At 37.5% G+C, this 17,449-nt stretch overlaps 1 protein-coding gene across 2 annotated transcripts in view; it reads right to left on the reverse strand.

Moving 5' to 3' along the window:
* ANKS1B (ankyrin repeat and sterile alpha motif domain containing 1B) overlaps window positions 1-17,449 on the reverse strand; it is a 1,440,110-nt gene that overhangs the window by 340,688 nt on the left and 1,081,973 nt on the right. For both annotated transcript variants that reach the window (XM_074226655.1, XM_074226653.1), the window contains one exon: window positions 11,168-11,320. In XM_074226655.1, the coding sequence (XP_074082756.1) occupies window positions 11,168-11,320 (153 nt within the window). The remainder of the gene's footprint in view (window positions 1-11,167; window positions 11,321-17,449) is intronic.

Genomic DNA, 17,449 nt, shown 5'->3' on the forward strand with positions numbered 1-17,449 from the left:
CTTTAGACAGAGTTAAGTGATCATGGGCAAATCACTTTGTCTAAGTCTCAATTTCCTTGCCTATAAAATGGGGCTAATAATTGTACCTACCTCACAGAATAATTGTGAGGGTCAAATGAAAAGGGTTTTTAAATCTTTGAACTTTAAATACATATAAGATAAAGAAGTATCTTTAACTAAATAAAATTTCAAATGAATATTGTTATGCCAGGAAAAAAAATAAGACAGATATAATTACATGTTGCCAAGGGCACCTAACTAATCCGCTCCCTCCAAGGGCTATAAAACACTTTAATCATTCTTTTTGATAAAAATCACAGGTTTTCATCATTCTAAGAAATGAGGCAGCAACAAGTTTGGCCACCAAAATGGTGCTGTGAATTTTTTACATCAACAAATTCACTTAAAGTTATCTTAGCAACCTGGTGGCTCCCATTAACCTATTATATATGATTGGGTCTTCTTTCCCAGTGAGGAAATGTAATCCTAAATTTATCGAATATAAAGTACATCACTTTGTCTTTCTCAGCCTCAGGTTTCTCCTATATAAAAGAGGGTTTCAGATAGATAATCTCCAAGGCTCTGTCAGGTTTAAGTCTTGTACTCCTATGATCTAGACCAGTAGTATCAAACTCAAACAGAAACGAGGGCTACTAAACTATACATCTCTGTGAGCCAATTAAATGAGTTAAAATATGTAATGGTATTATCTGTTATTTACTGTATTTTTTATCATTTTTTGATAATCACTTCCAATTATTTTTATATTTGTTTTTCTTTTTGCAAGGCAATGGGGTTAAGTGACTTGCCCAAGGCCACACAGCTAAGTCATTATTAAGTGTCTGAGATTGCATTTGACCTCAGGTCCTCCTGACTCCAGGGCCAGCACTCTATCTACTGCACCACCTAGATTCCCCTTTACAATTACATTTTAATCTGATTTGAGCTATGTTTGGGAGGATGGTAGCCATTTTGACCCCTCTATTCTAGACAAATTGAGCATTACCACAATCATTGCCACTGGATTAATTTCTTTGAGTACTTTTTTATTACTTGAATGGAATGAACATATTGAATGGTAGGATATTTATAGAGTAAAATTATATTTTTATTTTATTTATTTATTATTATATATTTATGTTTACTTTTTCAGTCATGAGCCACACATTTGTTTATAAAATTTTATATATTTGTATATAATATGCTTGCTGTATTCTGTGGCTTTATTATTAATGAGTCTGGTTCAGTGGAATCAGTACTAGATTTAGAGACTGAAGACCTAGATTAGAACCCTACCTATCAAGTTTGGAGACATCTACCATCATGTAATTAGTCAATAAACATTTATTTTTTACTATAATCCACTCATTATACTAAGCGCTAACGGAAATGAATATTTTGGCGATGGAAACTCTTGAAGTTAAACAGATACCAACATTGATGTATGCTGACAGAAAGCAAGACCTTTCTGTTTTCTATGGGAAAAAAAAAAAGAAAAGACAAGGAAGGCTATTCTTATCCAAAGGTAAATGCCAATTCCTGGAAGCTCAGAAAAGCAATTATTTTGTCCTTAAATGACTAATGCTTTTGGGAACTATACCCTAATCTTACTCAGAATAATTTTATAAAATTATAACCACTGCCCTAATACCTGTTAAAGGTTAAGCTTATGGAGAGATAGATTCATTTGAAAACTTGAACTGCCATTTTGTATTCAAAGCTGTAGAATGAACCACAAATTAAACAAAATACTTTTTGATGACTTAACCTTTAATGTGTCTTGGATTCCTTTAGTATTTTAGTAAAGTCTATGAGTCCCTTCTCAGAACAATATTTGTAAATGAATGCAACAAAATACATTAGGTTAAGAAAGAAATTAATTATATTGAAATAGTTGTCAAACTATTAAGAAAAAAAGAGCATTCATGGATTCCAGATTAAGAATTGCAGCTTTAACATGTAAAACTAAGTCAATATCAGTTATTGGGCTTTGGCCATTTATAGGAAATACCAAATTGTTGAGTTGTAAAAACATTTTAACTTATTTGGACCGATTATTTAAATTCAATTCTACCGAGGACCTAGGTCCTTAATTTCATACATTCAAAAGGCAAATGTCAATATTTAGTCCATTGCAGTGGGCAGAGTAGTTGATGGTTTTACATTTATCTTGTGGACTTCTAGGTAGTGGAGTGGATTGTATACTGGGCCTGCAGTCAGAAGGACTCATCTTTGTTGTTTAAATCCAATCTCAGACACTACTTAATATATCTCAGGGCAAATCATTTAACCCAGTTTGCATCAGTTTCCTTAACTGTAAAATGAACTGGAGAAGGCAATGGAAAACAATTCCAATATCTTTGCCAAGAAAACTCAACCACAACAACTTCAAGAAAAAATTTATTTTGGAAACCTGCAGGGGATCTTAGACTTTTGTGAAATAATGGATTGGAAGGGGAGGCATCTGTCAGAGCCCATGGGCAATTTCCTCATGCTGGGGAACACCCGCCTTTGCTGTGCCTCTGCTAGCTGCCAATCATAAAGTGGTTATTCCCCTCTGTTTGTAGGCAGATATGATGACAATTTAAATATTGATGATGGGAATGTTTTTATTTGTCTTCAGAAGTCTCCTCTCTTCTCCCTTCTTTTCTCCTCTCCTCTCCTCTAAAATAGTCATCTGAGATAGTCAGGGCATGATTAGGATCATAGGTTTCCAAAAAAAACCAAGGTTCTAGGCTCACAAGGGGCCCTTAGAGATTACTGGAGTCCAATCCCCTCATTTTACAGTTGAGAAAACCAAAACTGAAATAAATGAATTCTTTGTTCAAGGTCATGCAGGTAGTAAGTATTCAAAGCAGATCTAACTCTTGGTCTCCCTTTCATTAAATGACAAAACTGATATTGAGAAGTATGACTTCTCAAGGGTTGGTGTAACCAGTTAGTGACAAAATAAGTGCATTAAATTAGATGACTTCTAAGATGCTCTTAATTTTTAACCCTAAAGTCTTCTTCAACCATCCTTTAGAGTTGTGTAGTGTCAACCACAAGAGAAAAGACTTTTCTGAAATTAAAAACAGAGGTTCTAGACTTGGAGCTTCCTTGATTTCCAACTATGAATTTTTACAGGACATTTGTTCATGAGAAATTAATTAATCAAACAATCAGTCAGTAAGCCCAGGCCAAGTGCTAGACTTTATTTGTTGAACAGATCTGTAGAACAGAAACTCATTTTAAACAAAGAGGAAATCAAACACTCTCACAGAACAATATTTCATAAAAAACATAAATTCTAAAATAGACACCTATGGAGACTTACTCATGGGAGATGCCTGTTTCTCACTGCAAGCATTTTAGACTCGCTAGTTCTAACCCATTCTGATACCACCTGATCCTTCCTGGTTTCTTATGAACAGACCCTGCTTAGAAAGCACAGCTGGATAACTCCTACTTCACCTCAACAGCCAATGTCTTTCTCAGAATTTAAGCTTCAGTTTCAGTTTTGGGCTCCCAAACTCTTAATTGTTCCTTTTCTGCCAGGATTCTGATCCACCTTTTCTAAGCTAACCAAAGGGAAGCCATTAAGTTGCCTTTCAATGTCTTCTTTAGATGAAATAATAATAGAAATGACACACTTTAAAGCTTTTAAAGGGACAGCTACATATCATAATGCTTATAGTGCTTGGACCTGGAATCAATTAAGTCTGAGTTGGGCAAGTCACTTAACCCTGTTTGCCTCAGTTTCCTCATCTATGTAATGAACTGGATAAGAAATACAAATTACTCCAGTATCTCTACCAAGAAAACCCCAAAATGGGCTCACAAAGAGTCAGACATAAATAAAATTACCAAACAATAACAAGATCATGTAATCTCTGCTTCAATTTCCACAACTACAAGAGCAGGATCGTAAGAGCATTTATTTCCTGGAGGTGTCACGAGGATACAATTAATAACAAATATAAAGCACTGAGCATAGCACCTAGAACATAACAGGCATTACATAAATGCTATTTTTATTATCATTATTACTTAACTTACTGTCTCAGTTTCCTCATTTGTTAAAATAAAAATGAATAATAACACCCATCTCCCAGGGTTACTGTGATGGTAAAATGAAAAATAGATGCTTTGCAAACCTTAAAGTGTTATATACTTGTTAGGTGTTATTATTATTATTATTATTATTATTATTGAAGTGAAAATTGAGGGTAGATTCAGAGCAAAGGATCAGGGTTCAAATTCAGAACCTGATACATTGGGTAGTAGGACTGGACTTGTGATTGCATTGGTACAGAAAACCCCTCCAACCAGTGGGGTATTGAAAGGCCAATGACTTGTTCTACCACAACTGTGGGCATGATTTGGGAAAAGGGAACCCCCACACCCTAGTTTTTCCCATCTTCAAGATATGTTCTTTATCCATTGCTACTATTATCTTCAAGGGAAAAATCACTTCAATTCTAGCCTCAATTTCTTCTTCTTCTTCTTCTTCTTCTTCTTCTTCTTCTTCTTCTTCTTCTTCTTCTTCTTCTTCTTCTCCTCCTTCTCCTTCTCCTTCTCCTTCTCCTTCTCCTTCTCCTTCTCCTTCTCCTTCTCCTTCTCCTTCTCCTTCTCCTTCTCCTTCTCCTTCTCCTTCTCCTTCTCCTTCTCCTTCTCCTTCTCCTTCTCCTTCTCCTTCTCCTTCTTCTTCTTCTAGGTTTTGCAAGGCAATGGTGCCCAAGGCCACACAACTAGGTAATTATTAAGTATCTGAGGCCAAATTTGAACTCAAGTACTCCCGACTCCAGGGTCAGTGCTCTATCCACTGCTCCACCTAGACACCCCCCAATTTTTTTCCTTTTTACAGTGATATAGGTGGAGTAGATGAACTCTGATTTTTTTTCAGTTCTTAATATTTGATATTCTTCTCTTTGGGTCCAATTTTCAGTAAAGAAATGTATCTGTCTGGGATGGAGGATTTCAAGGTATATCTCACCAATCAGAAAAGACAAGTTTCCCTTTCCTCTCTCTTTCTTCTCCCTTTCCCTCTACTTCCCTCTCCCCATCTTTCATCTCCCTCTTCCCAATCTACCTTTGTTTTTCTTCCCCTTTCCCTCTGATCTAATTTCCCTTCCTTCCCTCCTCCCTCTCCCTTCCTCTCTTCTTCCCTCTCCCTATCTTCCTCTTCCTCCTCACTCCTTCCTCTGTGGTGCTGGTTTTCTGTCTCCCTTTCTCTCTCCTCTGGTTTCCCTTCTGCCTCTCTCTTTCTCTCCAATAAGGAGGATACTTGGCTTCATCTAAGTACAATATTTGTTTACTTAATTAACTGCCATTTAAGCTATATTTCTTCTTAAGGAAAGGCATCTGCCTTGGCCGGGATAGCGCCAGAAGAGATCATTGCACAATCCCAAGGTTCCTACATCACACCAGAAGTAAGAACTGGCAAGTCATTGGTCCATTACCCTGGGAGCTTAAAGGGAGCCACTTTTAATAGAAACTAAATGGAAAACTACTTGACACAGCTGTAAGGAACATATGGAAGTCATTAACCCTGGAGTGGAGAGAAGCGGAAAATATCAAAAGTCTCAGAAAGACCTCCAATTTAGTGAGGGACAGATCAGCATTATAGAACATTTGAGAATATGAACATGGGATGGAAGCTCCAGAGCCGGAAGGGCCCTCAGAGCCATCCGACCCAACTCTCTGTGATCATGTCACACTGGCAGAGCAGGGATTTGAACCCAGGACTTTAGTGCATGTTCCTATTCAGAGATATAAGACTCACAAATATGCCCATAAACAAAATGGAATTGGGTTTCTTTTCCCACGAGATGATATCACTTTTCAGTCCCAATGTTTCAGTTTCTAACAATTATATAATAGAGGGAAAGATAAATAACTCCTTCCCTCTTTTCCTTCCTTTCTTTTTGCCTTCCTTTCTTCTTCCTTCCTCTCTCCCTCCCCTTTTATCCTTCCTCTATCTTTTCTTCCCTCACTTTCTTCACTTCCTTCCTTCCTTTCTCCCACCTTTCCTCTCTTTCCTGCCTTCTCCTCCTTCCTTCCTTCCTTCCTTCCTTCCTTCCTTCCTTCCTTCCTTCCTTCCTTCCTTCCTCTCTCCATCCTTTTCTCTTCTTCCCTCTCATTTCTTCCTTCCTACCTTCCTTCTTTCCCCTCTGCTCCCACCTTTTCCTTCCTCCATTTTCCACTCCCTCCCTTTCTTCTCTTCCTTCCTTCCCTCTCTATCTCCCCCCTTTTCTCTCTCTCTCTCCTTCCCTCATTTCTTTCTTTCTACCTTACTTCTTTGCTTTTTCCTGTCTTCCTCTATCCTGTCTTTCCTCTTTCCTTCCCCATCTTTCCTTCCCCTTCTTCCCTTCATTTCCTCTTTCCCTCATTCCTTTCTTCCTTTCCTTCCTTTCTTTTCATTTCTTCCTTTCTACTTCCTTCTTTCCTCTCTCCCTCCCCCTTTCCTCCTTCCATTTCCCTCCATCCTTTCTTCTCTTCCTTTGCTCCTTCCCCCTTTCTCCCTCCTTTTCTCTCTTCTTCCCTTCAATACTTTCCTTCCTTCCTTCCTTCCTTCCTCCCTCCCTCCTTCCCTCTCTCCCTCCCTTTCTTCATTTTTTCCTCTCTCCCTGGCTCTCTCATTCTTTGTCTTCTGTAAGATGAGAGGCAATGACAATTATAATGAAAGAAACCCTAAACATACAATAAATAGAAATGAACTCAAGATCTCCCTCTTTTATTTCCTTAAATGCATGACCCTGAGCAAGTCACTTACCCTCTTGTATCTTAATTTTTCCATTTGTAATAGGAGGGACTTGAAATAGATAACATCCATGGTTCATTCCTTCAACAAACCCCATGATCTTTCAAATATTTGAGATTTCTATTTCCTTTTCTCCAATTCAGGAATTGGTGATACTTCTGACCATGGACAATTCACTTTTCCCATGGTTCAATGAAAACCTTTCTGAATTCATTTTTTAAATGGGCTAATCAGAGTTTAAGTGGGATGAGGTCCCAAAGTGCTGAAATCTGGAGGATGCCAACATCACACGGAGTCTTTCACTAGAGCACTTAAATTATCAAAAATAATTAATTAGAATAGGAAAATGCTATTCAAATTGATTCAGTATACATTTATTAGTACTTGTGAGTTAAAAAGAGACAAAAGACAGTCCCTTCCCTCAAGGAGCTAACAATCTAGCATAATGATGCCATCTTACTAGTTGGCAAGCTGGTGGCTATACCCTGGATAAACTCATTCCTAGCTGGCTAAACTTCTTTCCCCTGCATTTGCCTTAGTAACCTTTGAGAACATTTTGCATTCCACTTGTACTGAGTTTTGCCCTAGTTGCTCCACTATCTTTCAGTGCCCTCAATCAACTCTCTCAAATTGTTATTGATAAAGAGGTCACTAATTTGCATCAGTGGAGTGAATTTCCACACTGGGAATTCTCCACACCAATGGAATACCATCCCCCACATGCAAATATGCTAATTGTATATTTGTCCAATACTAACAGATTTTGATTGGTATTAAGTCTTCTATATTAATGCAGCAGAAAATAAGGATTTAAGCTCTTGGTCCATGGGCCACTATCACATGAATTGTACCATCCAAGGCAAGGAACTCATAGTCTTTCCCTTCCCTGCAATCCAATCCCAACCAATATAGGAATAGAGGTATGGGGTATTCTAGAGTGCTGGATTTTTTCTCAGTCTTTTTTCCCCCCTCTAATACAAGGCTGCCTTGGCAACAAAACTATAATTTCAACTGGAAACTGGAAGATTCTTAGGCTTCACTGAACTCAGCATCCAGGACAGCCATCCCTAAGGATGATCAAGGGAAAATGCAAGCTTTTAGGGGAGTCATCCTGGGATTCAAGACCTGCAGCTCCCACCTCCTGCTATGGTGGTAGTTGCTTAGTTATTTCAGTTATATCTGACTCTTCATGTTTTTTTAAAAAAGTTTTTTTTGACAGAGATACTAGAGTGGTTTGCCATTTCCCTCTCCAACTCATTTTACGAACTAGAAACTGAGACAAACAGGCTTAAACGACTTGCCCAGGGTCACAAAGCTAGTAAGAGTCTGAGACCAGATTTGAACTCAAGAAGATGAGTCTTCCAGACTCCAGTGCTCTGCCCACTGGGCCACTTGACCACCTAGGATTAGTCCATGCAGGCCCCACAATCAAGGTCCAACCATAAGGTGACAGCATACAACATGATGGTGGATTTTACTTTGTTTCATTCCAGAACATCACAGCCTAACTTTGCAAACTATGAGTGATTCTAAACATGCTTTTTCCTTCAGTGGGAAGCCCTGTTCTTGAGCAGCTGTTGTATGGAGAGATGAGACATAGGGTCTGTTTGCACCACTGACTGAATGGGAGCTAAACCTTAGTGCACATTTGCATGTATCATGTAAGTCCCCCCCCCCCCCAATAACAGATGGTCGTGAATATAGCAGGGAAATCAATGCCAAGTTCCCAGTGGAGAACTAGGATTCCTGCCATGGGTGAGCCAAATAAAATAATGTAAAATAAAATAAAAATTTCAAATACAGTCCGATGGAAGAGTATGTTTTGTTTTCCCCATTCCACTCTAACCTATACAGAAAATAACTAAATGACCTTCAGGCAGAGGGTGAGGTTCCCAGGAACTCACAGTTTTTATGAGAAGAGATGGAAACCAAATTAAAGAACCAGTTCCCATCATCATGGCAGCAAATGAGATAAAACACCAAGATTTGTGTTTAAGTGGCTCTCCATAAAAGGGTAATTTTAATCAGATTTTCTAGGAGAGACATTACTCCTAGACTAGACATTATTTTCAGCCTTTGAAAAACTTAGCCAGTAATAATATGTATTATTCAACACAATTTTCATAGTTGACATTTGGAATAGCTAATGACGTCTGAAAGGGGTGCTGATGTTTTATGAGAGAAATTGACTTTAATAGTGGCGCAGACCACTTGTGGCCAATTTGGGAAAATTATCTTTATCTTAAAGCTGATGAAGGCCTCTTTTCATTCATCAGTACAGAAATATCCAAATTGGCCAACTTATTCTCAAAAAGTTAAGACTTGCTGTCATTCCTTTCCTGTAGGATCAAAAAGGAAGGAATCTTTGAGGTTGGCTAGTCTAGTCCCTGTTTTAAAATCATGAAACCCATTTACAATGTCTCAGGACTTCCTTTATCAATAGGGAGTTCACCACCTCTTAAGGAGGTGCAGTGCATTCTGATAATGAAATTGTTAAGGAAATTCTCCTTCTATTGAGCAGAATTCTGGTTCCTTGAAATAGTCCTACAGATCCAAGTAGATAAGGTCTAATTTCTCTTCCATAGGTGGCTGGAACAAGATAGATGGATTCATCATTGTGGAACATTCCCAGAAGAGGAATTCCTATCTAATTAACTTTGCATCTTAAAGTTTTAGAGAGTTTCTTGGACCACTCAGAGGTCAAGTGACTTACCCAGATTCATACCACTACTATTTGTCAGAGGCAGGCCTTCCTAATGTGGAGGCTGCCTCTTTGAATGAAGTGAATACTCCATTCTCACCACCTCTGGATCTCTCCTAGTCAACCTTCCAGATACTGGAAACTAGTGATCTTGCCTTCCAGGTTTCTCTTATTCATACTAAACATCCCCTGTTCCTCTAATGGATCTTAAGAAGCTTTGCATAGTTGAACTTTAAAAGTAATTGTCACAATTCTACATCCAAGATCTTAATTTTGTTTTGATGTCCTCAGTTTCTGGGAACCGCCATGACTGAATGAGTAGATGACTATAGAGCTGGTCTTGGAAAATAAAAGTCATGCCTGCATTTTTCTGTTCACAAATGGTTCTGATTTATTGATTCCATTTAAAAGGTTTGTTATCACACAAAGTTATTACTTTTTAGTGGATCAGATAATCAGTAGAATTTTTTTTTTTTTGCATTTGCAAGGCAATGGGGTTAAGTGACTTGCCGAAGGTCATACGGCTAGGCAATTATTAAGTATCTGAGGCTGGATTTGAACTCAGGTCTTTCTGACTCCAGAGTTGGTGTCCTATCCATTGTGCCATGTAGCTGCCCCCCTCAATTAGTAGAATTTTTAAATTTTTTTTCCAAGTAGATACAATAGTAGTGTCTACCAATCATTTTTGCAAGGTTTTGAATTTTACAATTTTTCTGCTTCCTCTCTTCCCTCCCCCCTCCCCCTAACAGAAGGCAGTCTGTGAGTTCATTTCCCACCTCTTGACACAATGGCTGAGTGATTCTAGACAAATCATTTAATATCTTGGTGAATTTATGACAATAAATATTGTAATTGATGCCAATCTACATAGATAGAAGAATTTTCTTCCCTAAAAGGCTCCCCAGTGAAACTGCAGCTCTACATTCTAGTTTCCTATATGTTTTTATATATTCAGAAACAGAGTACTTGAGATATAAATGCAAAAAAACTGAAAGGGGGAGCATGCTGTTAGTTCCATTTAATTCAGGTACTTTTGTAGATTTATTGACATTTCATTTATCTTCGGTTTAATGGTTTGAAAGTTATGCCAGAGAATAATAATCAGCTTTCAATAATATTTGTTCATGAGAAGAAAAAAATTGTAGAGATAAGACAGCCCCCTTCCTACAAAGAACACCTCATATAGCATCTTAATAAAGAACAACGCACCTCATCACTTTTCCCAAACATACATGTTCATATACATGATGAATGAAACATAAAGACTATGTTAATCTCTTGAATGGTAGCTTTCATCTTAGGAAGTTAAGAGAACCAAGAATAAAGATGCAAGCCTATATTTAATGATAATGATACCATTACATTTGTAAGAATGATAATTTAAATGACTGCTGAGTAGACCAAAATAATTTCCTTCCGTGGGGAATTTCATGATATTTGGAGAGTTTATGTAGTGTTACTATCCCTTAAAATACCCCTCCTAAGAATCCTCCTCTTTTTCTAACTTGCAGCATCCAGTTTATGACATCAAAATCTTGTTATGGGGGGTTATAAAATGATAAGGGAAATGCAGGGTATGGTAGGAAGAAAGATTATAAAGAGAAAGGAGTTATCTACAAAATTCATTCATATGACCTTGGGGAGTCATAAAGAACACAGAACTCATTATTTTAAAGTAGGAATTCTATCCATCGTACACTGCATGATTTCAATGATTAACTTACGTTAATTAGCTCCACCTCCCAGATTTTTTTCAACAGGTCCATGGATGTATAGCCGTTAATGAGGAAAGATTTGGTGTAGTCGCCCAGTTCAATGGAGTCCAACCACTCTGCCACAGAGGTGGGATGGTAGCCATCATGTCCAATGGGCCTCATCTAGAATGAAAATTTTAAAAATACTGTTAATGCTAATTTTGACTGACAATTTTGAAGCTGCATTAGATCTGAGCACCAGATCTTTCTGAGGAAGGAGAATTAGCATGTAAACAGAGAAACTCTATGTACAAGCCTCTTGAGGATTTATTCCTATTAATGGCACAAAACAAAAATGTTAATAATTTTCAGGCAGAACTCATTTTCAAAGAAATACATTTGAAGAGTTCCAATTCAGTTTTTAAATCTATCCATTCCCACCTTTCCTCCACCATTTACAAGCACTAAATCTGTCAAACAACTCTTCCAGGTGTGTACTTGTTCCAGAGTAAGGAGAAGTTTGAGAATCTAATCTCAGGGTTGGAAAGGGTCCAAATTAAAATTCATGTAGACCAAGTCACAAGATCTGACTTTGAATTCTTACTGTACCACATTCTACTTGTGTGACTTTGTAAAAGTCTTTTCATTTCAATGGTCTCAGTTTACTTATCTAAAAAATGAGTCATCTTAGCATCATATAACCAGATGACCTGGAAAACCTCTTTCAGTCATGAATTGATGGCCTTATGATCATTAGGTGACCCCTAAGACTCTTTGACGATGAATGATTGTAAATTAGATTCAATGCCATTTGAATGGCGGAGGACTTTTGTCTCCAAAGGTGAGTGTCATTGCCTGGTTCCACAAAATGGCAACATGTGATGAAAAACATGACTTTTTAAAGAGATATATATTTGTGTGAGTGACTTGAGTAGAGTGGCCAGCATGAGTTTGCCAAAGCAACAACATACTTCCATGACAAGGCCCGTAGAAAAGACTGATGAGGGTTCTGAGACGTTGTGTTCTGCAGACACTCTGCGGTATGTCAGACATTAATATAGAGCACACTGGCAGACAGCCTCCCATTTTTTTGTCAGCTATATACAGAACATTTTTTACTTTCCGAGAACAAAGAAGTGTGACAGCAACATAATGCTTCTGAGCTTAAATTGGAGTGAGAAAGCAATTGAAGTCAGAGAAACTTCTGAGCTCAACATTTTGTGGGAATTATCCTTTAACCCTGATTTGAGGATTAATTTGAATTCGTATTTGAGGAAATTGGTCTATTTTGAGGATGTGACTTTTTTTAACCATTCTGATTATTGGGGAAAGCAAAGTATCAGCTCATCACTTTTAACATGAGTCCTTTGGTGAGATTCCTTCAGATAGGTCAACTGAGTCGTTAGATCCTTCTTCTTGGGGATTCACATATACAAATATAATTACTTTGGTTTGCAGAGTGGGAGAAATTAGAAACTTTTACATGGCTAAATGCATTATAAATAAATGATTAAAAGAGGTTCTAGAAATAATTATGAGGGTTGTAAAAATGTATATTTCTATAAAAATGTATGCAGGAGTAGCAATATGGTAGGGAAGGGGAAACGCCTTCCAGCTGGGATGCTGGGCATCTCAAAAATTCCAGTGTGGTTATATACTTGGTCTTTCTGAATATCAAAAGATTAATATGAATGCACATGTATGCTAATAAATATTTTAAATGTTTAACATCCAGTTCCCTCTTCCATTTACCCATGATACACTTTTAAACTTAACCTGAATAATTAATATATTCTTTAGCAGTTTCTTAAATCCAGAACATCAACAAAACAACACAACATTTGACAAGAAACACTTGATGATTTCCAAGGTATAATCACTCATACTAAAAATTTCACAATTGACTCTTAAATTAGTTTGAGTTGCTTCTAGCAAATTCCTGGATGGATATGAGCAATCCATATTTTCTGCATTTACATATCATTATCTGGCATTACTACTCTGCTTTTCTTTACTCTGCCTTTTTCTTTGTTTCTTTTCCCTACCTTAACATTGTTTTTGCTTCTCTTCTTTCTCCTGCTTCCAATCTTCCTACTGATTTCCATCTATATGGAATGCTTTCAAAATGTTCATTGTTTTAAAGGTGCAGTGGGGCCTTTTGTTTTGTTGGATTTTCAGCTACATTTTTCAAAAAATATTTTGTAAATGTTCTTATGATTTATTATGTAACCACTGTTGAAGAGCAGACAAAACTTCTCAGAGCTCAACACCTTCTTTAGAAGTGGAGAGCTTCATTACAGCAAACACCACATCTGTCATCATCCCTCAAGTCCATGAGTACAAGTCACAGTCCATTCACACCTGCTCATCATTCATGATTCTTTGTCCACATCTTAAAATCCTACAAGGAAAATCAACCAAAAGTTCGAGAGGATTTCTGAGTCTTGTAATGTTTTGTGTAACACCTCAATTTTCATTATGTGAATGGTTTGCCGTCTACAACAAGATTCTTAATTTAAGGGTCATGAACTTATTACTTTAATATTCTGATAGCTATATTTCAATGGAACTGGCTTCCTTGGTAGTCCTCTGCATTTTATTTTGCACATTTAGGAATTTTTTTGAAAAGGGCTATACAAGTTTCACCATACAGTTCAAGGGGGTCCATGATACAAAAAAAAGATGAAAAACTCCAAGTTCTAGACTCCTCTTCCTTTTGGGATGTTTTCCAGCATACATCCCAGGCTCGGTTAAAAGAGATTGGGTTAACAATCTACACAATAAAAATCGAATGGATGAAAAACACTTTTTTTTTGCTTAGACTATAGAATCACAGATATAATCATAGCTATCTCTTGGGTTAGTGGTATTTTGGTGTCTACTTATACGTACACATGTTGTTTTTCTCCAATACAGTATGTTTCTTAAGGACAGGGTCTATTTGATTCTTGCCTTTGAGTCACTAACTCTGTGTATAGAGTCAAAGATAAAAATTGGACAGTCATCAAAGACTGGAGCTAGTGATCAAGGCCATGAAGTGTTCACTCCCCCAGTCATGAGCCTACTTATGTTGTCTAACTGCAAAGACCACACACATGGCATTGAAGAATTGACAACAGTCTTTGTTTATCTTAAATCTGTTTGTTTTGTTTGACATTTAAAGTCCCTCACAATCTGGCTGTAGACTACCTTTCTAGGCTGATTCCATATTTCTCTATCTCATGCATCCCATGTTCTTGCCAAACTGGCCTCCGTGCTATTTATTGTATTGCAATCTCATCTCCCACAAGTCTTTTCTTCACCAGGCTAAACATCCATACTGCCTTCAATATGGCAATCATTTTTAAGTTCCTTCTTACCCTGGTTATCTTTCCTGGGGCATTGGCAAAATCTCTCTCCTAAAGTGTACCCAGAGCTAAACATAGCACTACAGTTGTGGGTGGTCCACAGCAGAATGCAAGGGGGACTACTATCTCTTTTTTTTAATCCTATGACTCTCTTAAATTAAATTAGGGTTTGTTTTATTTTGGCCACTATATCACATCGACTCATATCTGACTTGCAGTATACTAAACTCTCTAAGATTTTCTTTACATAAATTGCTGTGTAAAAATGAATTATTTTTAAAAACAGTTTACAAATTTTCTAACATCATGCAATATTTTTATCATTATCTCAATCTACTTTTGAAACAGACACTTTCTGATTTTATGGTGCTGACCAAATCTCTTTTCTCAGGACCTGAGTTTTTTCATTTGCAAAATGGGAGGGATGACCTCTAAAGATTCTTCTAGATTGATGTCTATAGTCTTATGATCCTATGATCCCTCTTCCTCTACCTTGCCCTTGTAAAGTTGATTTTTTTGAACCCAAATATGTTATTAGATGTTAATACTGTTTCTACCTATATCACTGAGAACTTGTGATTAGAAAATTGTTAGTGATAAAAGAAAAAAAGAGAATTTTGTGATATCCTGGTCAGTTTTTGTAACATTTTGGTCAGCTCAGGTTGATTTTACAGAAATACTAAGCCTGAGTGTCAAAGGTGAAAGCAGGTCCTTGGAAACTTATATCTCATGAGATGAGTTAGAGGGGATGCGGGCCTGAGGCAGAGACAGGGACCTGTATGAGCAGCAGAGGATACAGTATAAGGCTTTCCTTCCAAGTGTTATACTGACAATGGGTCGGTAGCTAGAACATTCTTTAAATGAACCCAATGGTCTACATTTTGCTTGATGGGTGCCAGTGAATATTTGAGAAAAAGGGGGCTTTAGTCATTGTGTAAGTCTGTTGTTTCTTCATAAATGGCTTCCATAACTCTAATACTTAGCTCTTCCGTTAAGGACCATATAGAAAATTCTGTTTACTACTCTTCCTTAGCCTGGCCCTTTTTTACATTTCTAGTCTCCTCCTCATGTATGCTACAGTGATACAATGCCACTGGCCTTCTTGCCTTTTCTCTCACACTTGAACCTACAAAGTGGGGATCCTGGGCAAAACATCTCCCTGGACTATTCTCAGACTTTTCACTGGCTTTCCCCCATACTCTTTATCATAAGCATATATGATATATCATATATATATATGATATATCATATCATATCATACTCTTTATCATAATTTTGGTTTTCCTCAAGCCTCAGCTAAGTCCTACCTTTAGTAAGAGGCCCTTCCTTATCCCCCTTAATGCCAGCCTTTCCCAAAACTCCTCCAATTTGCCCTGTATGTTTCTTGATCATGTACAACTATTTGTAAGTTGTCTCTTTCCTTAGAATATGGGTTTCTTGAAGGCAAGAATTGGTTTTTTTTTTTTGCCTTTCTTTGTATCCACAGGGCTTAGCCTATTGCATGGTGCTTAACAAATGCAAATTGACTTGACTTGATTTATACTAGATTCTGTGAGGATAGCATGTTAGAAACAATTAAGGAATTGGAATCCAATTGGAATCCAAAGATCTGAATTAAGACCTTGTTCCTTGCTGGTTGTGTGACTCTGGGCAAGCTGAGAAACCTTTCTGAGGTTACTTCTACCTCTAAAACCAAAATGTTTTCCAAGATGCATTTAGCAAGACTTTTAATAGTGTCAAGAGTAAGGGAGGTGACCTTTGGGGAAATGTAGGATGGGAACAAGATGAAGAGATACTTTATCCATAAAGACATCCAACAGTAATTCACTTCTCTACCTTCCATCTCTCCCTTGACTCTTTTTTCCTCTTTAGCAGAGTTGAATTAACATTCCTGAAAGAGATCTGATCATGCCACTGTCCTGCTTAGAGATCTTCAGTGATGTCTTTTTTACCTCTAGAATAAAAACACAACTCCACAGTTTAATTTCCAAAGCCCTCCACAGTCTGGTTTGAATTAAATCTAAATATGCAGTTTCAAATATATTAATTCCTTACATGAGAGATAGATGTGGTACAGTGTTAGAAAGTTGGAAGACTCAGGTTCAATTATCATCTCTGATTACTATTGGCTATTTAAGCCTGGGGAGTTTATTTAACTTCTGGGGGCTTTAGGGAGATTTGTAGGAATCTCCCTATTAAGGGCAACTAGGTAGCACTATAGATAGAACCCTGAGACTGAAATCAAGAAACTTCATCTTGGGGGCAGCTAGGTGGCATAGTGGATAAAGCGCCGGCCCTGGAGTCAGCAGTACCTGGGTTCAAATCCAGTCTCAGACACTTAATAATTACCTAGCTGTGTGGCCTTGGGCAAGCCACTTAACCCCGTTTGCCTTGTAAAAACCTAAAACAAACCCAAACAAAAAAAAAGAAACTTCATTTTTATGAGTTCAAACCTGGCCTCAGACATTTACTAGTTTTGTGAATAGGCAAGTCACCCTATTTCTTCAGTTTCTCATCTGTAAATTGAACTAAAGAAGCAAATGAAACAACTCTAGTATTTCTGGCAAGAAAACCCCAAATTGGGTCATAGAGAGGTCAACATGTTTGAAGTGACTCAATAACAACTAAAGGTACGATACAGAGAAAGCGCCAAGATGAAATGGTGGAGAGAATTTCCCAACTTTGGAATTCTTGATACTGGTGAAATCATTAGTCCAGTCCAGATTCCTATCTTACCCTATGTGAAATGCCCTAGGCAATAAACTGTCTCCTGCCTTCCCAGTCTAGCAGGGTACGTTTCTGAATTGATACACAAGATTCATAGCACTGGAGGTCCTGGGGGTGGCAAACGGCTTGTATTCCTCATGGAAGTCATTAAGTATAAACAAAGTGATTAGATTACTGTCAAGGAACCTTCAAACTCAAAATCCTCAGAGTCTATGCTGAGTTCTTTTTGGCTAAAACA

Source organism: Macrotis lagotis, chromosome 2, assembly GCF_037893015.1.
Source record: "Macrotis lagotis isolate mMagLag1 chromosome 2, bilby.v1.9.chrom.fasta, whole genome shotgun sequence".
NCBI lineage: Eukaryota > Metazoa > Chordata > Mammalia > Peramelemorphia > Peramelidae > Macrotis > Macrotis lagotis.